The following is a 26,020-nucleotide window of genomic DNA, read 5'->3' on the forward strand; positions in this document are numbered from 1 at the left end:
CCCGGTAAATATGTACTCCTGTGTATCTCTTAAACATCTCTTATATCGTATTGTAAGTAGGCCTTAAATTATTTGAAACATATTATTATAAATGTATTTTCTTTTTAAATGTAACGATAATAAAGAATTGCGATGGGACCAAGTTGTTCTTGCGGGGATTGAGCTTCGGTTCTTTAGTTCCGCCTCTCGACTGTCAGTCAACTGGAACTCGACTGGCAATCAGCTGGTAGAAGACGGTGAGAGTATAATTCTGCTACAATAGATTATATTGTATTCTGTATGTAATTTATAGATTAAACTCTCCAAAGATGGTTACACACTTGCAACAGACTTAGATACTGCGACTGAATTTAATAGCTTCTTTTCATCAATTGGTGCAAACCGTGCCAGAAAAATCCTAGAGCCCCAGTCACACGTTACTACGTATCTCACAGGCAGCTATCCTAACTCTACTCCTTTTATCAGTCAGCCCGACAGTCATTATAGCTATAATTCAATCACGTAAAACCAAAGCTGGGAACATTAATGAAATACCATCTATGATATATAAGAGTGCTGCCCCCTGCTCTTGCACTACCCATAGCTCTGCTATTCAACAAATCTCTAGAGTGTCATACTTTTCCTGATATCCTTAAAAAAGCAAGAGTGACGCCAGTTCATAAAGGAGGCGAGACAGCTGACATAAACAATTACAGACCAATATTAAATCTACCTATATTTTAAAAAATATCTGAAAAAAATATTTACAAACAGCTCTACTCCTACTCTATAAAACTTAACATACTAAGACCCTGCCAGTTTGGCTTCCGTTCCCAAAAGAGTACCAATGATGTCATTATTAGTCTGCTTGATATAATCTACTCAGCCCTTGACAGAAAGGAGTTCCCAATTGGACTTCTCATTGACATAAGAAAGGCCTTTGATACTGTAAACCATAACTACATCTTAATTAAACTTCACCACTATGATATCCGAGGCCCAGCTGGACTATATTCGTTCCTATCTCAGTAACAGACACCAATATGTAGCCGTCAATAGCATAACCTCCACCACTTTACCAGTGACAGTAGGGGTGCCAGAGGGCAGCATCCAGGGACCTCTCCTATTTCTTATATACATCAATGATTTGCCAAATGTTTCTAACATTCTTGAACATATACTATATGCAGACGATACCTTTGTCTATTCTCACCCCCAACTCTCATGTCATCAGTGAATTAAAAAAATCACTCGTGGATGTCAACTATGGATGTGGGACGTGGATGTGGGACCAAAGTGCCAAAGCTGAACCCCCGCAAGCACAATTAGGTGAGTACTAACAAACTTGCATTAAACATAGAAAAAACTTTTAAATTTTATTTGGTAGTAAATCATCAAATCAGCTTCAACTTAAGACAGACAATGTTAACCTAACCTAACCTAGAAACATAAATAAATACACTCAGGTTGTGTTTGTTCATGTGGCGGTCTTCCTTAATTCAACACGCTCTCATAAGTTTTAATGGACCGTGTATACAAAACAAATATTTTCCTAAATATAAATGATTATTATTATCCATTAGAATTTTGTTTACACATGCGTAAGTTAGGTTAGGCTAGGTTTACGTTCTGTTAGCAGTTATTTGTATTTGTCAACCTGTCCTCAGGCTAGGCTCGTTAAAGCGACGGCCTACTTCCCCAATTCCCCCCCCCCCCCAACAAAGATACATTCATCAATTTTAACATAATGCTTCAGGACCGGCCGAAACGTTGTCGTTTCTTCATCTTCTGATGTGTTTAGGTCATCACATCAATTTTAACGAATTGAATAGTAAACAAAATTATCATGTATAAACTAATATTATTATATATATTACTGTTACATGTTTAGTTAGGCATATGTTAGGTTAGGTTTGGTGTTTTGGTTCTGATGGTTATTATCCTCAAGCTAGGCTTGTTAAAGCAGCTGACGTTCCCCGAGACCATTAAGCAATTTTTACTTCTTGTGTATTATAAATAAGTTTGTTCTCATATATAAATTAATATTCTATATTTAAATTCTATATATAGTTAGGCGTAGGTTAGATTTGGTGTTTAGGTGATTATTTGTATTTGTCGTACGTGGGAGAAGCATTTACAGGACTGTGATGTGAACAGAGGTTGTCAGCGAAGTACTGTTTGAGAAATGTTCGAACGTCATCAGTTGTAAGTTTCGGCCAGTTGTAAACGGTTCGAACGTCACCGTTTTGTAATCACAAACATGGGGTTTGGCGGATGGATTAACGAGCATTTGACCATTATTTATGCAACCCATCAGATCCAAACAGCTTGGGTCGGTCACAGCTTAGAGGAGCATAAGGTGAAGATGCGTTGGTGTCCGTCGCAATCCGTACGAGCATAGCCTAAGGATGGGAATGTCTTGGCCTCCAGCATCGAGCCAGAGAGCCACCATCATCAAGTATAATGACTACTGAGAAGGCTGCAAGGAATAACACTGCATGAACATATAGCCGACCTCAAGACACTAGGTATAAGACCATCTCGTCCATCAACTTCGCCACAAGAATCGCCCTTACCACAGACCGTCACTAGGATGGTTGAAGACATGATCGTTGAGGCTAGAATCATCTTGCAAGAGTCTAGGGGCGATGTCTTGAGCCCCTCCTGGTAGAGAGCACCGTTGCCCCTGCTCTTCAGTCTTCAGGAAGCCACGGTCAAGGTAAGACCTCCTTAGCAGATGGCGGCCAAGAGGCTGGCCTTCAGGACGTAGCTGTAGGGGAGTAGTGGGGCCGATAAACTACACATTGACGTAGAGAGTGTGAGCATCAGGTCGTAGCAGGAGTTAATGATCATGTTAGCCAGACAGGAACCACCAGGAACATGCCCGCCACGGAGCCGCTATACAAGGCTCCGTGACCTGTATGTCGTATATCGTCCAGTGAAGACGTCTCATACATTTAAATTCAAAACTGTTTACGTAAATGGTTATACAGTTATATCTGACGCTGCATTCGGCCCTTGACGCAAATTTATGTGCAATAATAATTTCAATATACGGACGATGGGACGTGTTAGTGGTGACGACGAGTGACGTGTTAGGGTGACGACGAGTGACGTGTTAGGGTGACGATGAGTGACGTGTTAGGGTGACGATGAGTGACGTGTTAGGGTGACGACGAGTAACGTGTTAGGGTGACGACGAGTAACGTGTTAGTGGTGACGACGAGTGACGTGTTAGGGTGACGACGAGTGACGTGTTAGGGTGATGATGAGTGACGTGTTAGGGTGACGACGAGTAACGTGTTAGGGTGACGACGAGTAACGTGTTAGTGGTGACGACGAGTGACGTTTTAGGGTAACGAAGAGTGACGTGTTAGGGTAACGACGATTGACGTGTTAGGGTGACGACGAATGACGTGTCAGGGTGACGAAGAGTGACGTGTTAGGGTGACGACGAGAGGACATGTTAGGGTGACGTGTTAGGGTGACGACGAATGACGTGTTAGGGTGACGACGAATGACGTGTCAGGGTGACGACGAGATGAGTGTCAGGGTGACGACGAGAGGACATGTCAGGGTGACGACGAGAGGAGTGTCAGGGTGACGACGAGAGGACATGTTAGGGTGACGTGTTAGGGTGACGACGAATGACGTGTTAGGGTGACGACGAGAGGACATGTTAGGGTGACGTGTTAGGGTGACGACGAATGACGTGTTAGGGTGACGACGAGAGGACATGTCAGGGTGACGACGAGAGGAGTGTCAGGGTGACGACGAGAGGAGTGTCAGGGTGACGACGAGAGGACATGTCAGGGTGACGACGAGTGACGTGTTAGAATGAAGAGTATAAACAAAATCTCTAGACCTGAGTGGTTATCAAGAGATCTAAACAGCCCCAAACAAAGACAGGGACACAAACAATAAACAACTACAGTGTGAGGTAAAATCAAACATGAATGTTGACACATTTCCTCCGCGGGTTGAGAGTATGGTCATGAGGCCAGACCCGAGGTGAATGATCATGTGTCATGCAGTTGCTGACACAATATGAATATTGCGTCCTTATCAAGGCTCTTAAGTTGCTTCACCAACTACGTTTTGGTGTTCCGTTGCAGAGTTCATTGTGCGCTTCTGCAACTGTATCCACTACCGCTCACGGGATGGGTATGGGGTCCACTACCGCTCACGGGATGGGTATGGGGTCCACTACCGCTCACGGGATGGGTATGGGGTCCACTACCGCTCACGGGATGGGTATGGGGTCCACTACCGCTCACGGGATGGGTATGGGGTCCACTACTGCTCACGGGATGGGTATGGGGTCCACTACCGCTCATGGGATTGGTATGGGATCCACTACTGCTCACGGGATGGGTATGGGGTCCACTACCGCTCACAGGATGGGTATGGGGTCCACTACCGCTCACGGGATGGGTATGGGGTCCACTACCGCCCACAGGATGGGTATGGAGTCCACTACCGCCCACAGGATGGGTATAGGGTCCACTACCGCCCACAGGATGGGTATGGGGTCCACTACCGCCCACAGGATGGGTATGGGGTCCACTACCGCTCCCAGGATGGGTATGGGGTCCACTACCGCTCACAGGATGGATATGGGGTCCGCTACCGCTCACATGATGGGTACGGGGTGCATAATAAATTAACAGAACTAACCGACACTTTACCACTGACCTGCGCGGCAATTTGAATATATTGGAAGAACTGGTTCTAGCTCTAATTTAAATAATTGCATTCGAGACCAGGAGGCGCATCTCAGTATACAAAATGGACACTCTGAGGACTGTAATTAAGCTTAAAGAGGCAAGTGTACACACAGACATTTGTAACTAACGCATAGTGTCTTAATAGAATGGAAATCAACACTTATAATTGTGTGGAAGAGGAAGCCTAGTAAACGCCTACGCGAAATATCTGACGAATAAAATTATGATGCCTTCATTCTCTTCTTTTCTTTCTTTATTATGCACCCCATACCCATCCCGTGGGCGGTGGTGTAAAGGATTACAGAGGCACATAATCGGTTCAGGAACTGAACCTTCTAGTTCGTTTAGCTAAGCAAATAACAATCTTTTGACGCAAGTTACAACACACATAAAAGCTTTTGTGATGCCGGCGTCGAGTTTTACATGCCGGAGGCCCTAACAACCTGGCTGAACTAGGGTATGGGGTTGACTGTAGCACCCTACCGTCGACCAGGAAGTGAGAGCAGGCCACCAGGTCAGTGACCGCCAGCAGGAGTGCAGGGAAGGGGCGGGTGTTGCTTGAGTCATGTCACACCCTCCCGAGGCGTCAACCAGCCTACACTACCAGTTAAGGCACTCTTGCTCATATGTACCTCACAACCTGCCAGCCCTTAGTCAACCACACCTGGCCGTCCAGGTATGGACCAGTCCGGGTACATTAGCATGTATCTGGCCGCTTGCGAAACCTCTGCATCATTCCTCAATCATGGCGGCTTTGTTTACATTTATTATACACTTTCTGAGCTCCGAAGCTCTACGAGGATCTTATAACTATAATAATCTCTAGTTGTGAAGTTTCCAAGCTCGTAAACTGTTTAATATATCTGAACAAAGCTGTCATGATTGTTGACAGTAAGTAATTACCAAAAGCAGGCATCAAGCCAAGAACACTATTATGCTTGCTGAATGATGAACCGGTTTCGTCAGTTGATACTTATATGTTAGATGAACCATCGCCCAGGTGAGAGATCAAGGGAGGTCTGGTAGTACTAATACTCTGCTTCTTCTTGTGTCATTCTCAAGTGGAGGTTGATGGTCATAGTTGAGGTGTGAGAGGAGGGCCACTTGTATCTCCAGGAGTCGTGAGGGGGCTGTCTCACTCTACCAGCCTGGTCACACTCACTCTACCAACCTGGCCACACTCACTCTACCAGCCTGGCCACACTCACTCTACCAGCCTGGCCTCACTCACCCTACCAACCTGGCCACACTCTACCAGCCTGGCCACACTCACTCTACCAGCTTGGCCACACTCACTCTACCAGCCTGGCCACACTCACTTTACCAGCCTGGCCACACTCACTCTACCAGCCTGGCCACACTCACTCTACCAGCCTGGCCACACTCACTCTACCAGCCTGGCCACACTCACTCTACCAGCCTGGCCACACTCACTCTACCAGCCTGGCCACACTCACTCTACCAGCCTGGCCACACTCACTCTACCAGCCTGGCCACACTCACTCTACCAGCCTGGCCACACTCACTCTACAGCACAGCAAAACACAACACAACACAGCACAGGGCAGCAGCAGCAGCTAATGATAGCACAGTGCAACACCAAACCTAGCACATGTCATCATAATGCTCCACAACACACCACAATTCAACACGAACCAACACAAGACAAAACACTGTATCACTCCAAAAATGACAACCACTCCCTCCTTGGCGCTTATCCAATATCCGTCGGTTTAGTTCCATGTGATAAAAGCCACCAGGAAACCCCCACACATCCAGACTGTGAAGGGAAGGGAAGAAGGGAAGGGAGAAAGGGAAGGGAAGAAGGGAAAGGAGAAAGGGAAGGAGGAAGGAAGAAGAGATGAGAGAGGGAAGTTTTCACGACTAAACGTACAGGAAACAAAAGAGAAGCGACACACCAGCAAAAACATAAACATGGCGAGCGTTGCGGCAATAAATCAGCGTATAAATCAAATCCCCAAATACGGTGTTTGGTTATTTAACTATCTTTTTTTTAATCAGAGTTGGGGGGAGGGTGTCTGAGGGGGAAGGGGGGGTGGGGGAAAAAGGGGGGGGGGGGTAGGGTGAGGAAGACCACCCACCCACTGACGAAAATAACAGGTAGAGAGTAGAAACTGAGTGATTACCTCAGGGCTCACTACACCAGCCAGGGCTCACTACACCAGCCAGGGCTCACTACACCAGCCAGGGCTCACCACACCAGCCAGGGCTCACTACACCAGCCAGGGCTCACTACACCAGCCAGGGCTCACTACACCAGCCAGGGCTCACCACACCAGCCAGGGCTCACTACACCAGCCAGGGCTCACTACACCAGCCAGGGCTCACTACACCAGCCAGGGCTCACTACACCAGCCAGGGCTCACCACACCAGCCAGGGCTCACTACACCAGCCAGGGCTCACCACACCAGCCAGGGCTCACTACACCAGCCAGGGCTCACTACACCAGCCAGGGCTCACCACACCAGCCAGGGCTCACCACACCAGCCAGGGCTCACCACACCAGCCAGGGCTCACCACACCAGCCAGGGCTCACTACACCAGCCAGGGCTCACTATACCAGCCAGGGCTCACTACACCAGCCAGGGCTCACTACACCAGCCAGGGCTCACTACACCAGCCAGGGCTCACCACACCAGCCAGGGCTCACTACACCAGCCAGGGCTCACTACACCAGCCAGGACTCACCACACCAGCCAGGGCTCACTACACCAGCCAGGGCTCACTACACCAGCCAGGACTCACCACACCAGCCAGGGCTCACTACACCAGCCAGGGCTCACTACACCAGCCAGGGCTCACTACACCAGCCAGGACTCACCACACCAGCCAGGGCTCACTACACCAGCCAGGGCTCACTTGTATAATATACTGCCTCTCTAAATCAACAACATCCAGTACTTGAGCTTCTCATCTTCAGAGCTACAATAATAATAATCAACACGACCAATTTTCTACACAAAGATAAGAGCTGGAAGAACTCCATGAATATTTATCTATCTATCTATAAATCCAACATTATGTTTGTAACTCATCTTCTATATATGTACTTTTACCTGAATACAAATTTGAATTTGAATTTTGAATTTTGAATGTCCAGTGCTACCAATATCCTCGTCACCCGCTGCCTTTGTGTCTGCCACGCATGAAGATTAAACAAAAATATATTCTTATGTCTGCCAGCTTCTTATGTCTTCTGCAGACATTGTTGTGTTCTTGGTGTGATGCCCACCACTACCGCCTTTTATTTTGGCTAGGCTGCTAGCGGTTGTCCCTGCGCTTTGTCCAGTTCTTCTGGTCGCTTTCCACTTCTAACTTGTATTTGTTTGTGGCTACTTAAAACCAATTATTTTGCTCATCTTTAATGCTAACTAATTTATGTGCTCGCTTGGTACGGAACACAACTCAAAAGGTTTAATTTAATATTTGTTTATGTGTGTTGTTGGTGGCGGCCGTGAGCAGGTGGGTGAGATTAAGGTGTTGTTGCAGCCAAATTATCTGCCACTTGAGGCAGACAGACAGCCGGAGTTGTCACACCAACAGGTTTGACAGGTCTTGACCGCCATACCCAAGTGGCGGGAAATACTGCTGTCTGGTTCTTGTCGGCTTGCTAGGCTGTAAGTGTGTCTGGGGGCGTCAGTGTTCTCTCGTTGAAATTTAAATTGAAATAAGTTTATTGAGGTAAAATACACACAAACGGATGAGGTAGCTCAAGCTATTCTCACCCCGTTCAGTACATCGTGTTAATACATACAGACACACACATCACAAGCAATAAACGTATTACCGAATATTCTGAGAGATAAACATATACATTTCCTTTCTCTGGTTCGTACTCATACACACGCAAGTACTCCATATATGTATTTAAAAGTTGTTACAACAGAGAACCACATTCCCCAGTTTATTGTAGGTTGAGGAGCAGGACTGAGGAGCAACAAGCACAGCTCGGCAACGAGAATACCTGAAGGCCTGGAGCCAGATTCACGAAAGCACTTACGAACGTGTACATCTTTCCTCAATCTTTGACGGCTTTGGTTACATTTATTAAACAGTTTACAAGTGTGAAAACTTGCCATTCAACTGTTGTTATTGATATAAACAGCCTCCTGGTGCTTCCGAGCTCATTAACTGTTTAATAATTGTAAACAAAGCCGCCAAAGATTGAGAAAAGATTTGACAGGTTCGTAAGTGCTTTCGTGAATCTGGCCCCAGGAAGCAGAGAGTCACTGTGAGAGAGCAAAGGTAAGACTGGACAGGACTAACAAGTGTAGGTTCCGTAAGGTTCAATCTTCGGTCCCTTACTGTTCCAGATACACGTAAATGATCCAACTAAAGGAAGGACTTACTACATGTCCTTGTTCACAAACGGTGCAGAGCCTGTGAGGGAGGTAAGGGCAGCAAACTACTACAAAACATTACAGGAACAGCTAAACAAACTACAAGAATTATCAGACAAACGGCTGCTGGCCCCATCACAAGTGCAGCAGAGTAGTGTAGAGTGGAAGACGCAGAAGACAGCAGACTTGTACAGCCCGAGGGACACCCTCCAGCAGACACTAATATATAAGATGATACAGGTGGACATATAAATTGTCATCCACACCTCCCTGGAAATAAACATCCCAATCACCTGGGGGCTCTACGAGACTCGAACCCCGGACCCCACGCGTGTGAGGCCGAAGCTCTATCGTCATAGTGGCCATCACACCAAGTCTAGCGCCCGAGGAACACATCCTCACCATAATGTCAGCGGCATATGAGAAAATGACAGACATAAGAAAGAAGTGTTTGATGAATCTTAGATAATTAATAATTCCCAGCACAATATACACGCTGTACGCAGCTCCTGCATGGAACACGTACCAAGTAATATATATTCATTTGTTTTTAAAGTCCAAACATGTTCCTTGAGACTGGTTCCAGAGGTAAAAGAACTAAGCTACGAGAACACGTTAAGACATATTAATATATTACTGGAAGAAAAGAAAACTAGAGAGAGACATGATCACAACATACAAAATGTTAAGACATACACACCGTAGACGAAAAAAAACTTCGACCAAGAGGAAGAAAACCAGATGAAACCAGCCACGCGGCTCAGCAAGAGCGGTGTTAGGGAACATTCCTGCCTCGTACCAGCAGTAAACAGGTAGAATTAACAACAGGAGGAAGGGGTAGTGGAGACATACTTCACCCGATGATTAACTAGCAGGTATAACAGACCATTAGAAGATTGGGAGTTGCACTAGATTAGTGATGGCTCTTAGTGAGGGAGCCGGTCGGCCGAGCGGACAGCACGCTGGACTTGTGATCCTGTGGTCCTGGGTTCGATCCCAGGCGCCGGCGAGAAACAATGGGCAGAGTTTCTTTCACCCTATGCCCCTGTTACCTAGCAGTAAAATAGGTACCTGGGTGTTAGTCAGCTGTCACGGGCTGCTTCCTGGGGGTGGAGGCCTGGTCGAGGACCGGGCCGCGGGGACACTAAAAAGCCCCGAAATCATCTCAAGATAACCTCAAGATTGTGTATACACACACACACACACACAGGTGGAAACTGAGTGCCCAAATGAGCCACAGAGATATTAGAAAGAACATTTTTAGTGTCAGAGTGGTTGACAAATTGAATGCATTAGGAAGTGATGTGGTGGAGGCTGACTCCATACACAGTTTCAAGTGTAGATATGATAGAGCCCAATAGGCTCAGGAATCTGTACACCTGTTGATTGACGGTTGAGAGGCGGGACCAAAGAGCCAGAGCTCAACCCGCGCAAGCACAACTAGGTGAGTACACACACACACACACACACACACACACACACACACACACACACACACACACACACACACACACACACACACACGATGACAAGTATGTAAACAAGCACAACTAGGTGAGTACACACACACACACACACACACACACACACACACACACACACACACACACACACACACACACACACACACGATGACAAGTATGTAAACAAGCACAACTAGGTGAGTACACACACACACACACACACACACACACACACACACACACACACACACACACACACACACACACACACACACACACACACACACGATGACAAGTATGTAAACAAAAGAGAAGTGGAATCGTATCAAGTGAAGGAGACACAAGTCCAGCTGGAGATTAACATGACACTAAACCTATCTCATCAAGGGAATGTGATCGCGTGTAACACACCAGAAGCCGTCAAGATCACTGAGGACGATGTACTCGGTGTAACACTCGGCCTGGGGGAATACTAGTATGTTCACCTCTCCAAGCCTAAGATAGTAAAGAGATTTTCCCAGCCGCCTGGAACTGGAGCTGCAGGGCTCGGACTATGAGGAATGTGTTACACATGATCCTCGTGTCTGAGTAGGTATCGGTATGGACCACTACCACCACTGTCGCTGCCACCATCATCACCACAGCTTCCATCACACAATTACCACCATAACAGCCTCCACTACCATAACTACCACCACTGACATCACCACTATTACCACCAGTATTACTTACATCACCACCACAACTACCACCACCACCACCACCACGACCCCCTACATTTACGTACACCTGCTCGAGGCTCTTAAAAAAACCACTTGATATACGTTAGAATTATGGAGTTTTTAAGGGTGTTAAGAAGTAAATATGTGAGCACTAGACCATCATATTATCTGGCGGTGTGCAGGCTGGCTACGCCTCACCAAACTCATCTTCACGTGTGTTTGTTTACTCCTAGCTGGCCTGGCAGGGGTTCAACATCAGCTCCTGGGTCCTGAAATTCCCAACACATCCACAACTACCAAAGCCAACAGCACACTCACAGTTACACTTCACAACCAACAAGGCTTGGGCTCGAGCACTGTAGGCTCCAGGCGCTAGACTGGAGATATACAAAAATAAATGAAACTGCCACCTGCGCCACACAAAGGGGAGAGAGAGAGAGAGAGAGAGAGAGAGAGAGAGAGAGAGAGAGAGAGAGAGAGAGAGAGAGAGAGAGAGAGAGAGAGAGAGAGAGAGAGATGGAGGGAGATAGAGATATAGGAGATATAGAGGAAGGGAGGTTAGGTCGTACGGAAGGGAAAAATTATATTAGAAGGAAAAGGGAGGGATAGAAAAGCGAAATGGAAAGACAAAGAACAGAGACAAAACTCCAGAAGGAAGATATAGACCCCCACAACATTCTATAGAGTGGACTCACAGCAGGAATTCTTGCCAGCCAGCACCCTGCCCCTTGCCACAGCCCCAGCAGCACAGCGCAGGGGGCGACGCCCTCAGTAAAGAGACTACGGAACTACGTCTCTGAGGCCAAGCGCCCTGAGAGACGGGGACCAAGGGCGCTCTCCTCAACGTAGTCCGTCCGGCTGCCAAACACACCAAGAATTACTCACAAAAATAAATGATATTGTGGATTAATACAATTAAAGACGCGAGACAAAGCTCCAATGGTAGATGTTATTGACAAATCTTCACGGAAGCGCGAGTTGTTTAAGGAGGTAATTCAGCTTTGGGTGTTATGATAGATGCTTCTACAGCAGACTACGACAACTCGGTGTAATTATCCTGAGCCTTGGCGGGTGTTGAGGAACGAGACCCCCGGGCGTGGGAGGGAGATGCCATCACAGTTTTGAAGACAAATATGCATCTCAGAGCACCAAGAATTATCTCCACTTACTTTTGTATTGTTTCTTGCTTCTTCAGCATAGTGAGTGAGAAGTTTGTTATGTGCCTTACACACCCATCGCCAAAAGGAATTATCAATGCCAAACTCTACTTAAAGCAGCGTTACTTGACATTCCTTTAGTAAAATTTTTAAGGATACAGGAGCACTGTGCTTACACTGGTGGCTCTGTCAGTGTCAGCCTGCAAGGTATACAAACACAACAGATATACACACACACTACCAGTGTAGTCTGTGTATATCTGACAAATCTTGGCCAGAGCCCTGAGGGAGGCCAGAGACCTGCTGCATGGGTAACAGCTTCTTCCCCCATATCAACCTACCCTGGCTTTGCGCCCTGGAGAGGCCACTCCAGACCGACAACTAGAGTGTAACTCCATAGTCTCCTGAGACTGATGGATGCCTCCCGCCAAATACACACCGAAACTACGACGTTGGTACAACGTTCGAACAAGTTTTAACACCTCCTAACCAGTTATAACAACTAATATAGCAAGTTGAAACAACGTTCTAATACGTCATAAACACGTTAAGCCAAGATGTAACAACTTTATTACAAGTTGTAACAAGCGGAAAATAGAGACAGTTTCGGTTTGTGTTTCCAGGGCTACTACTACCAGTATAGGCCCAAATGACTCGCTTGGCTCCATACAATCACAATTAAAACACACTTAAAAATACAGGCGGACGGGTACGTTTCTGCGACAAAAAGAGATCTTCACCCACTTCAGACAATTAAAATTAAAACATTGTCAATAACAATTTCACGAGAGCTGAGGTCTTGTAGCACAGTGGGCTTTGTTCTCCACTCACAATCGGTGATCACGGGTAGATTTCCTGACGGGACATAAATGACTGGGCACGTTCCTTTTATCTAATGCCTCTGTTCACTTAGCAGAAAGTGGTACCCGTAAGCTAGGCAACTATTGCAAGGTTGCATCCTGGAGAGGGTCAGTACCTTCGGAACGTCCTCGAAGCAAGCCTCAAGTATGTATATATAGTATGTATACATACATGTATACATGGTATGTATACATGTATACATGGTATGTATACATAGTATATACATACATGTATACATAGTATGCATACATGGTATGTATACATAGTATGTATACATTCATGTATACATAGTATGTATAAGTATGCATACATACTTGAGGCCAACCATCCTGTGAGATGGGAGATGTTAAGTGAACCTAGGTATAGCCCTCTGTAATCCCCTTCACACCAGTTGATTGACAGTCGAGAGGCGGGAACAAAGAGCCGAAGCCCAACCCCAGCATGTACAACTAGGTGAGTTCAGACTCGGGTCGGGTACACAGCACACTGTTGTGTACCTCAGCTGGATAATAATATACAAATGCTGTGGAGAGTACCTAACTGTGGGCTCTACTCTTCCTTGCGCGTAAATCATAAAAATTTTACATTTATTTAAAGTTGTTGTTGTTGCATTAATTTGCGGTTACGGCTTGTTTTGCCTGTTGATTACGGAACTCTTTCCTATCTACTTTTTACTCTTAAATTATCAGTTAATGAGTGAGTACGTGAATTAGTAAGTAAGCGAGCTGCTGAATGAGTGAGTGAGTAAGCGAGCAAAGGAGTGAGTGAATACAGTCAGATGAGGTGCAGGGAGGCGAGCCTGGTATACCTAGGCTCCTTCCCTACAACACACAATGCCGTCAGCGCCTCACCACGCCAAAAAAAAAAAATATTCATACAAGCAAAAGAGAAAACCAAGGCGAGCCTTCCAGAGTCCCGGATGGAGGCCAGGACCCTGAGGAAGGCCAGGACCCTGAGGGAGGCCAGGACCCTGAGGGAGGCCAGGACCCTGAGGGAGGCCAGGACCCTGAGGGAGGCCAGGACCCTGAGGGAGGCCAGGACCCTGAGGAAGGCCAGGACCCTGAGGGAGGCCAGGACCCTGAGGAAGGCCAGGACCCTGAGGGAGGCCAGGACCCTGAGGAAGGCCAGGACCCTGAGGGAGGCCAGGACCCTGAGGAAGGCCAGGACTCTGAGGGAGGCCAGGACCCTGAGGGAGGCCAGGACCCTGAGGACGGCCAGGACCCTGAGGGCGGCCAGGACCCTGAGGGAGGCCAGGACCCTGAGGGAGGCCAGGACCCTGAGGGAGGCCAGGACCCTGAGGGCGGCCAGGACCCTGAGATAGACAAAGACCGTGGACAAGCACACATAAAACAACGTGATAAATGTCCCGCCAAATCCCTGGTAGAAGCTGCGGACAGTAACGAAGAGAGTGCGAACTTACCGAGACTTTAGACGGAAAGTTATTTCAGGTCGGCCGCTGGGTTAAAATGATCGTCATGAGAGCCCACAGATGGCGTTGTCATGCAATCTTGCCGCTATTTAAGGCTTTTCAAATCCAGGTTTACGTGTGCTGGCCTCGGTGGAGCTACACGAATGGCGGTTCACTGCCCGTTTCATCTGACAGTGTCTTTATTTGGGTAAATGAATTGAGTTGCTAAAACTGTATATGTACTCCCCTTAATTTTTCATAAATAAATGTATATATGTATGTTTATATGTACATATGTTTGTATATGCATATTACATTGCCTATCACTCCTCACGCATATCTGTATCTAACTCGTTCAGATATTAATTTAAGAGTAGCTCCCAACCACCAGAAAGGAATCCAGTTCTGACACCTGCAGTCCAAGAAGGACTGGCGGAGGTCAGTACAGGGGTGCCGCTGCTCCTGAGGCAACACAATACTATATTTGCCGAACATTTCAACCAAGATGATGACTGGGAGCACCGCTCCTGTGCCAGGTAAGTTCACTACGGGCTCACCATAGCCCGTGCTACTTGGAACTTGTTCCGAGTAGCTGAATCTATAACAACAACAAAATGATTGATCCGCTACTAGATCAAATCAGTCCCCGTCTACTGCAAGCACTAAAACTGCTTCCTTTCCAAGGTTTCACAGCAACACACAGGGAAGGGGGTAAGGTCATTATCAGGAGTAAGCGTTAAGTCATTACGACTATATAGCACTTGGAAGGGATGAGGATAAGGATTTAGAATTGGATGTAGTGAAGGAATAGTAAACGAGACCGTCGCTCTATACCGTCCAGTCCAAGTGGTTGGACTTGACGGTTGGGCAACAGACAGCAGGAGTCACAGTGAGATTAAAATAGCCAGAATGGCAGACATGACAGCGGGGTCCTGCAGGGCTCAGTGCTAGAGTCCATCTTATTCCTCAGTTATGTGATTGAGTACAAAAAAATGAGACAGAAATAAGGTGAAATATTGCAAGAAGCAATAAGGAGATCTGGTGGATTACAGGAATCTACATATCACGTAAGACTGCAAGAAGACACAGGAAGACCTGAATAAACTGGAAGAATGTTGTAACAGGTGGTTGCAAGAGTTTAACTCGGGGGAGTGTAATGAAACTGGACGCTGAGAGAGAGAGAGAAAAAGGAGACGAAAGTTGATATAACACCCAAGTTGTCTTCAGGGGCACAGGTCAACCCCACACCATCAGCGGCATATGCAAGCGTGACCCACGTGACAACTGCCCTCAGAAATCTAAACAAGGACTTGTTTAAGACTTAGAAGTCCCCCCCACATTTTAGACCCATTTTGAAATATACGACGCCTAGAAGGAATCCATATCTTCTCAAGATCCTGAGACATGATCACCACACACAAAACACTCAGGGGACTTAACAGGGTAGACAAGACATAGTTTGACGAGGATGGAGGGAACCAAAGTACACAAATGAACCACGAGATAGTATAAATATTTTGGTTCAGTATCATGAAAGTAAAATCAAACAAAACTAGGAATTAACTAAAGCGTGCTAGGCGGGACCCAACAACTAAAGCGAAACAATTGCACGCACAGCTGTGTAATTACACAAATCCACACACACACACACACACACACACACACGCACACACACACACACACACACACACACACACACACACACACACACACACACACACACACACACACACACACACACACACACACACACACTATCAGAAGGTAACCAGCCGTAAAAACCAGAATTACGTGACCAGAATATTATCGTGTTGATGACGGAGAGGCAGAAAGTCAGGCTACAGGCAATCAGGCAGACAGACAGGTTGACAGGCAATTAGACAGGCAGGCAGACTGGTAAACAGACAGGTTCACAGAATGACAGACAGAATTATTATTATTATTATTACTTGATTGAAAGTCTCTTAGTTTCACCAATTATATGTCAGTCATCTCTGTTTGTCTGTCTGGAAACATAGATGACAGACATATAATTGGCGAAACTAAGAGACCTTCAATACAATAGTAATAATAATAATTAATTCATTGTGTCGGGGGACAGGCAGCCAGTTTATAATACAGTACATTTTAGGCCTATATCGAGACCCCCCCCCCAGAAGGGTCGAATTACTGACACTCTCCCCACAACAATCCAACTAACTCCTGGTTACCTAATTGCTGTTAGGTGGCCAGGGGCATTAGGTGATAGCAAACACACCATTTCTGTCTCGCCCGGGATTCGAATCTGGAATTCTCGATTGTGGGTCGAGAACGAATTCGACTGCACTACCAGGACCCTTAATAATAGTAATAATAATAAAATGTCTGTCATCTATGTTTGTCTGCCTGTGCACTATGTTTGTCTATGTGCTCTATCCTGACCTTTAAAAGGTCACGAAACCGCCCGCCACTGACCTCACTTCATTTTTTTGGTTTATATTGACATTTTATTGCTATTTACTTATTAATCTATCCCTAGATCCATTTTTTCCAGATGTTGGTAGTGGTGTTAATGGTGGCAGCGGTGGGATGGGCCGGCGTGGAGTCAGCACCTCGCAAACCCCCAAAATTCTTCTACACACAGCCTCTCTACCACCACACCCCGGCAGCCATCTTCAACAACAACCCCAGCTTCTTTCGTGAGCATCCACCTTTTGTAGAGAGAGAGAGAGAGAGAGAGAGAGAGAGAGAGAGAGAGAGAGAGAGAGAGAGAGAGAGAGAGAGAGAGAGAGAGAGAGAGAGAGAGAGAGAGAGAGATGTAATGTCTCGGTGTTCAGGGATTTATTGAACAATCAACCACAGAAGGTGATTGTAGTGCTTTTAAAATGCTAAGCTAAGCTACATACGTAAATACATAGATACACAGATTTACGTCTGCCCTACATAAAGTGTTCGATGTGTCTATTTACAGTTCGATGTGTCATTAATGTGCATTTACAAAGGTGAAATGCAATTCTGATCAGCTTCCACATATACTTTATATACATACATACATATATATACACATATACACACACATACATTTGTCTCTTTTACTCTGACAGGGTGAGATAGCTGATAGAGAAACTAGTGTGCAATTAAGCACGAAGTTGGGGGGGGGGGGGGGCTGTAGCACACGGCTGGAGGCGGATGGGTTCCGCGAACCTAACTGGAGCTCGTAACTGTATAGCGTTCGCAGAACCTCTCCTGAATCCAGCCTATCCCACGCTCCTCCTATCCCGTTCGCTAAGGATAATCAAGTTCAAGTATGTTTAATAAGCCAAGAAAAAAATACATCTCAAAGGGATAGAGCAGCTTTGGCTATTTCTACCCCCCCCCCTAAGGGTAATTATGTTTCATAATTAAATTATCTTTTGACCTTTTCGGTTTAATTGTTGAGTAATGCTGATTTGTTTCAAAAACTTCAAAAAACTCATCAAGCATACTTGATGAGTTTTTCTTCACTCTTCCTCTGATCGTGATTATGTTACGCCCTGTGTTAATGGTAGCATATTTGCGCTGTGGTAATGTACCATATTTGCCATGTTTTAATGGTACCGTTCTAGCTCAGTATCAATGGTACAAATATTCTAAGTATATACATCGCTAATTTAGCGGAAGAAGCCTAAATATTACTCATTCAACAACGCGATTTTATTTCGCGAGAAGCGGATAATAACATTACCCTTCTGCCAGGCAATAACTCTCGTGTAGACATCATCCCTGAATAATATGTGTTGCAGTGCGCCAGTGGCCGGATGTGCGCCAGTGGCCGGATGTGCGCCGGTGGCCGGAGGTGCGCGTGGTGACGGACCCCGAGGATGACAAGCTGCCATGCCCCGCCCAAGGATTCTTCAACCACCCTATCAACTGCTCCAGATTCTACAGGTAGCTAGGCCACCTATGTCTCACTGCCTTGTCTCGTCACATATACACACCCACACGGGGGTCCAAGAGCTAAATCTCGATTCTGCAGGTACAGATAAGCGAGAACACATACTCACATGTATTCACATACTCACAAACCTTACACTTCCCAGACCCATTCTCTTCACATTCTTAATTCCTATCTCCAAACTCCCCTGTTTCCTTTAGATTTTCCATATATATTATAGATTGGGGCCATAACATTGTTCGTTGAATTAGTGGTCACATAAAAAAGCCTATCTCAGCACCTCACACAGCATTGTCACGTAAATTAAATTAATAAATAAAATTAACAATCCAATTTGAATTCTGAATTCTCCTAACTTTCCTGGCAGACATTTTATTTATCCGAACATTATTTTAATCCAAAGCCGTTACCCCGAATTGCCAATATGGATTTTTGTTTGTGTTGGTATAGATATGGCCCGGAGCGATCTCTTCCTCCCCCCCTCCTGCTGTACACACACACACACACACACACACACACACACACACACACACACACACACACACACACACACACACACACACACACACACACACACACACACACACATACACACACACACACACACACACACACACACATATCCGGCCAGGGGGCCTAGCAGCCTGGTGGATAGCGCACAGGACTCGTAATTCTGTGGCGCGGGTTCGATTCCCGCACTAGGCAGAAATAAATGGGTAAAGTTTCTTTCACTCTGAGTGCCCCTGTTACCTAGCAGTAAATAGGCACCTGGGAGTTAGTCAGCTGTCACGGGCTGCTTCCTGGTATGTGTGTGGTGTAGAGAGAGATAAAAAAAAGTAGTTAGTAAACAGTTGATTGACAGTTGAGAGGCGGGCCGAAAGAGCAAAGCTCAACCCCCGCAAACACAACTAGGTGAATACACACACGCACACATTATTGTATATGCTTATTATACATGTTTTATATATGCTTTCTGCGTATATTTTCAAGGATATGTTGTTGTTGTTGTTGTTGTTGTTGTGTGCCTTTAGTAAGATAGTTGTGTGTTAGCCTAGCATTACCAAGACGTAATTTGGCCAGGATAATCTACCAACACTTAGCTCTGTCCTCGGGCTCTCCACATCCTAATCCTCTTCCAAGAATTTCACCACCCAATCCTTCTTCCTCTCCCATCCTCTCCAAATCCTTTGGACATCAAAACCAAAAAACTGTGTCACTAACCTTCGGAGTGTTGCAGGTGTGTCGACTTCTCGGGGGTAGGAAAGTTCTTCAGTCGCTATGTGTTCGAGTGTCCCCCTCACCATGTCTTCAGCGTCGAGGCGGTCACCTGTGTTCCCAGCTATTGTCCCGCCCAAACACCTACGGTATCTCCGTCTCCAGCTGACGGGCCAAGCCCCACTGAGCCTCCTACGGTAGCCCCCGAGCCAGCTGAACCCGTGACTCAGCTACCAGACCAGGAGACTACACCAACAGAAGCCCCCGTTGAAGTCAGTACGACTGAGGTCTCTCCCGCTGAGGTATACATCTTAAATCCGGGGTTTGTTGTTGAAAACTTCCTAGTCAAGTGAATTGCTAAGCCACCGGCTTCCTGTATCCGTCAAGGCCACTAAACAGATAGTGGCAGTTAGGTAAATTCAGGTAAAAGGTTCTAATAGATACTGTACTTTAGAAGAACATAAGTCTAAGTGAGTCTTCAGGTATTGGCTCAAGCGAGGATTTTTTTTAAGACTAGTGTTTGTATCCACCTTGTTAAATAATTTCATGAATGTTGAATTTACTTAGTGTATCTTCATTCAGTAGGTTGTAATACTGGGATGAATATAGCCACTATTCTTTGTATACTCTAAAGAGAAGTTATATTCATTCTGGACACGGTGCCCAGAACGGTATTTTATAAACCTTGAGGGGTTGCAAGAACGTCTATTTATCATGCCATGTTGTGGACCTTTTTAAGTTCAACTGTACTTTTTAGTCTGGTTATCAATGTCATTTGCTTGTATCGTGTTAATAATTGCCCCGCAATTGACATTAAAGTAAATGGACGATATTTAGAAGCCAACGATCTATCCCACTTTTAAAAAAATCAGGCCTACTTTTGCAACCCTTAAATAATATGTGATTTAATGATTTTGCTTGACAAGAGAAGAATAGGCTCTATCCTATATTTTCTTAAGGCACTGGGGAATTTGGCTTTAGTTTATCTTGTTTAATAACTTCTTCCCAAGTAAGTTTTACTTTACTTATTGTCTTCACTCTATACATTTTTTTTAATTTCCTACAAATGATTAAGTTCTTCTGTAGTAAAAGCCTCTTGGAGTGATGTGTACAACGTCGGTCTCCCTATTGGCGTGGGACCATATAACGGGTTCAAGTTCAAGTTTTCGGAGATAATAAAATACATCTCCATGACAGGTGTGCATGAGCCAGTACGTGCAGCACCAGACACACTGTAACGTGTACCATCGGTGCAACGCCACGAAGGTGAGGTACGTCTGCCCGGCCGGTACCGTCTTCGACCAGACGCGCCAGATGTGTAGGATCAGCGCCTTTGGTGAGTCTTTACCTGTCACATCTTACCAGTCAATGAGGTTTAGCTCTTTATGCCCTTCCTAGCCTACTAGGCTACCCTACATGCGCTCGCGCTCTCTCTCTCTCTCTCTCTCTCTCTCTCTCTCTCTCTCTCTCTCTCTCTCTCTCTCTCTCTCTCTCTCTCTCTCTCTCTCTCTCTCTCTCTTTCTCTCTCTCTCTCTCTCTCTCTCTCTCTCTCTCTCTCTCTCTCTCTCTCTCTCTCTCTCTCTCTCTCTCTCTCTCTCTCTCTCTCTCTCTCTCTCTCTCTCTCTCTTTCTTGTTTTGCCTGTCTGTCTGTCTGTCTCGTTCAAAATAAATTTTGTTATATCCGCAAGCTTTATTCATAAATGATTTTTTACAAATCTCTCATTTGCTTTAAATGAATATTTGGTAAAAGTTTGTTTAGTATTGGCATACAAGGGCCATACCAAAAACTGTAGAAATCTAACCTAACCTTTTTCAGGCCTAAATAAGCAATTATAAGTAAGATATCCCAATTTGGAGACCTTATTTAGTACTTATATGTCATATACAAGGCCAAGGAAAGGTTAGGCTGTTGCCTTTGTACATTCCTAACACAGTCGCTATAGGTTCTTTTATTTTTGAAAGATAGGTTGGTATTTGATACAGTGTACATAAATGAGGAGAAAAAAAGTGCAATTTGACTCTTATATATCTAAAAATATATCTAGCGTGTTATGCGCCGGGTATGTTTGCCTCTGGTTGTAATGTTTAATGTTCGCTGAACATGTTTAGTGAGTAAAGCAACAGTGCGGAAAAAATATTGTGGATGCATGTTGTGTTGACTGGAATAGTCTTGTTTACAAGAGTGACCGTGATGTAGTAGGCGCGAATATTAACAAAAAAAAACTAAATTCTAGCGTCCACGCCGTTAACATTTCCACCCCCATCTCTCTCTCTCTCTCTCTGGCAGACGAAGGCTATTGTATTGGAAAGGCCATCCTGCCGATGAACTTCCTGCGGACAGATCTGGTAGACGGTCACTTACTGCTGCCGGAGTCCTTCCAGCTGCCGCCCCTCACTCCCGATACCGTGATCCAGGCCGTCGGCCCCAGCGCCAGCAGCGTCTTCAGGAACACAGTGCTGCTACCTCAACTCGACTTGCCTCCGCCCTACCAGCCCTTCTCTCCGCCATTCTATTCTCCGTACCCCTATTTCGTCCCCTACAACTGAGTACTTCGATCCTGGAAAGCCATCGCCTACACTGAAGGATAATATGCCGTGTAAACAGCTTCAACACAAGTGGGAATTTTATGTTCTAACTTGGTTTTTGTATTGCGTCCATTTTCTGTGTGGCGTGTTTACATATTCAGGTGTTTTGTATCGTTTTCTGTGTGGCGCATGTCTAAATTCAGGTGTTTCACATCTTTTCTGTGTTGTGTATTTATATTCAGGTGTTTTATGTCGTTTTCTGTGTGAAGTGTATTTATATTCAGTTCAGGTGTGTTTTTGTATTTAAGTATTTTACATCCGTTTTCTGTGGAGTGAGCAGACAGAATTTAGATTATTTGCTGCTCCAAATCACAGACATGTTAATTACGATGTTATTGTTACAGCTTTTCCTTGACTTACGGTTCAGTGTGATCCCAGTTTATACTCGGACGAGTTCTCAATGTTTAGTGTTGTGTTAGTTTTTGCTTCAAATATCATCCGAATCCTAAACTTTTGTTTTCCTATTGTTCACGTGTCAAGTGTGATAGTTGCTTTTAATGGTTTAAAAGAAGCATAACTTATGGGTATACTGGGAGTTTGATCCCACTCTATAACCTTAATATTTTATTATGACTATAGTTATTGTTTAACTATGTCAACTGAAAGTTATCTTTGTTTTTGCGTTCTATTTACATCATAAATATAATTCACCACAAATAATAAAAAAAAGGTTGAATGAAACGCACATTTCAACATTGTTCTTTAATGATATGTTAAGGCTTTCGGGTATATAAAGGGGAGGGAGGAGCAAGATATGAGCAGAGTTGACCAGACCACACACTAGAAATTGAAGGGACGACGACGTTTCGGTCCGTCCTGGACCATTCTCAAGTCGATTGTGAATGTGACAATCGACTTGAGAATGGTCCAGGACGGACCGAAACGTCGTCGTCCCTTCAATTTCTAGTGTGTGGTCTGGTCAACATACTTCAGCCACGTTATTGTGACTCATCGCCTGCATATGAGCAGAGTGTATTGATGGGAGTCTGGTTACATATTTACTAACACAAAGGGGGGGAGGGGGAAGGGGGGGGTCATGTAGGAGTGTTGTGTGTGTGTGAGCTGGTTATACACACTAACATAATGCATCCTCTTCTAGTACGAGGCTACCTTAACCTGTCTAAGACTTCGGCTTTTATAAATATTTTTCAAACGATTAAAGAAGAAGAAGGAAGAGAAGTACAAAAATTATGCCGTTCTAGCTAACAAGCTTTATTATATATATATGAAAATAAAGGCTATTATCTCCCCCACCGCGGTAGTGTAACTCCACCACCAAAACCCTGTACCATGCTGTACTCCCCACGATCATAGCTGTACCACGCTGTACCCCCACACTCCTTGCGGTACCATGCTGTACCCCCTGATTGATTGATAAAGATTAATCCACCCAAAAGGTGGCACGGGCATGAATAGCCCCGTAATGTACCCCCACACACTCTTAGCTGTATTACACTGTACCCTGAGACTCACCTAACCTGTTCAACCCTCTAGGGACAGGAAGTTTGTCAAGCTTATAGAGGTTCCACTGGGCTAACTGCTCATCTTCCTCACAATGCAACCCACAATAGGTGACTAACTCTCATAACGTCTCGCTCTGCCCGGGAATCGAACCCAGGACCATGCAGTTGTAAACAGACTGCTGCACTAACCATCACGCTACAGGTCTACCCTATCTGTTATCTCCATGGTGATATCTGTCAAAGACGGTATCTGCTATCTCCTTGGGTGATATTTAGTAGGAACAGAATCTGTTACCTGTCTTACCAGCAAAATCTCAGTATTAAACATCTGTCGTGCCCGGCAGCTGATCATCTGTAATATGGCTGAACATGTGTCCTTCCAGCACTCTCCATAATGTCATACATCTGTCATATTGAAAATGGACACATGTTGACACCTGCAAGGTGTAGTTACACGGCGAATCTCGTTAAATATCTGGGACATGACACATGTCACGGGACATAACACCTGTAAAACATGATTCTAAACACCTTTCGTACCCAACACCTGCAAGACGCTGCTACACACACATATGGCTCACCAAAAACAGACTAACAAATATTAAACATCTGAGGCATTCAATGTCTAAACGATACTAGGCCTACACATTGTTGTATCCAACACCTGAAGAATATTAGGCCTACACACATGTAACAACTAACACCTGCAAAACGACGATATACGACTCTCGCATCCATAACTTCCAAAACAATGCCACACCTGGCATCCTTAGGGCAACATAACACATCTGCCACACACCTACAGTGGAGTTACACACACACCTGCCGTACCCACCATGCATCTATTCCACCCCATATATAAGAATGGAACAGAGAAATGAATACATGGATAGATAAGAGAGATCGACATTCCCTACGTGGTGTCTTGTGGTTCTGATAGATAAATGGATTGGTAAATAGACAGACACAACTTGACAGCCACGACACACGTTTCCAGCACATTTGGTTGGGAATACAGCGAGTGACAGGCATACGGACGATGATTGCCGTCTCATACAGGCGTGGATCCACGGTTCTTGGAGCCTCCGAAGTGCTTCATCAGCCAGTTGGGACCTTTGCTGCGGGCGGGAGCCGGGATCACCGTCTTGACGCTATCTTTACTCGAGGCCGACGAAGAGGACGACGAAGACGATGAGGATTTTGAGGATATAGTCGTGAGTCGTCGGTTCTGGATAGAGTGATGTGGGGTGGGTTTATCCGGTGGGTGTGTGGGGCCAGGGGTGACCCGGGCTGGTCCACCAGCCGGCCCTGACATTCTTCTCGTGTCTTCTTCCCCGCCAGTTTTCATTTTCGTATTTTGTTTCCGCAACGGCGACCTCATCACTGCTGAAAAGTTGGGAAGAAATGACTTTTTGGAGGGTGTGTGAGGGGCAGCGGGGGCCTGAGGAGGGGAGGGTTCCCACTTGAGGTTGTGCCGAGGGGCGGACTCCCACTTGAGGTCGCGCCGGGGCGAAGGCTCCCACTTGACGGTGTGCTGAGGCGTAGGATCCCGCTTGAGGTCGAGCCGAGGAGCAGGCTCCCACCTGAGGTCGTGCCGGGGACTAGACTCCCAATTGGGGTCGTGCCGGGGCTCGTACGCCGACGTCCTGGAGCTGAGGGAACACCTGGACAGGGTGGGCGACGCTGGCCGCGACCCGCTCGGTGAGCCAATCCTGGAAGAGCTTCCCGAGGTGTAGTAAGCGCCTGGAACAGCATAATGTTCACTTTAGGGTGATGATAACATAAAAAGTTCTTTGGAATTAAGCCATGAATGTGATAACCTATCCTCATGATAGCACATGTAGGTGTTGTAACGTGAGGCTTGAGGAAGAGGGGCGTTGGTGTGTTGTATAAATGGGCTGTTTGTGAGAGTAGTTTGGAAAAGACTTCATTCAGCTGCGTCTGTGTGCGACACGGAATGTGGTCAGAAGTGACTATGGCAGTTGAAGAACAATGTGAAAGAGTGTCATGAGGGCTTGCTGGAGTGCCACGCGTGTTATCATATGAAAGGTGAGGGGAGAATGATGAGAAAGAGTTGACAGTTCTTTATCGGACATCGACAACAATGCCTGTACTCGCCATGGAAGCATCTTTGCAGCTGACAAACACACTACCGAAATATGTG

The 26,020-nt window shown here is 45.8% G+C and overlaps 3 protein-coding genes across 4 annotated transcripts in view; 2 read left to right on the top strand and 1 right to left on the bottom strand.

Annotated features, from left to right (window-relative positions):
- On the top strand, positions 1–23,647 carry LOC123772983 (uncharacterized). 2 transcript variants are annotated; one of them, XM_069315320.1, is made up of 7 exons: positions 1–236; positions 1,214–1,308; positions 17,213–17,357; positions 18,441–18,585; positions 19,830–20,109; positions 21,005–21,143; positions 22,095–23,647. In XM_069315320.1, the coding sequence occupies exons 3-7, from the start codon at positions 17,213–17,215 to the stop codon at positions 22,352–22,354; spliced, it is 969 nt and encodes a 322-aa protein (XP_069171421.1). In that variant the 5' UTR covers positions 1–236; positions 1,214–1,308; the 3' UTR covers positions 22,355–23,647. The 2 variants fall into 2 exon arrangements, with proteins under 2 accessions (XP_069171421.1, XP_045622380.2); XM_045766424.2 differs by lacking the exons at positions 1–236; positions 1,214–1,308 and adding an exon at positions 2,297–2,698.
- Positions 12,193–14,702, top strand: LOC138358085 (sodium/potassium ATPase inhibitor SPAI-2-like). The gene is made up of 2 exons (XM_069315562.1): positions 12,193–12,243; positions 14,115–14,702. Exons 1-2 carry the CDS (start codon positions 12,193–12,195, stop codon positions 14,700–14,702), a joined length of 639 nt encoding a protein of 212 aa, XP_069171663.1.
- The window catches only part of LOC123772981 (uncharacterized), a 35,508-nt gene continuing 32,568 nt past the window's right edge, over positions 23,081–26,020 (bottom strand). The window contains exon 4 of the mRNA XM_069315319.1: positions 23,081–25,599. Coding sequence (XP_069171420.1) covers positions 24,908–25,599 — 692 coding nt within the window. The 3' untranslated portion in view covers positions 23,081–24,907. The remainder of the gene's footprint in view (positions 25,600–26,020) is intronic.

Source organism: Procambarus clarkii, chromosome 81, assembly GCF_040958095.1.
Source record: "Procambarus clarkii isolate CNS0578487 chromosome 81, FALCON_Pclarkii_2.0, whole genome shotgun sequence".
Classification (NCBI taxonomy): domain Eukaryota; kingdom Metazoa; phylum Arthropoda; class Malacostraca; order Decapoda; family Cambaridae; genus Procambarus; species Procambarus clarkii.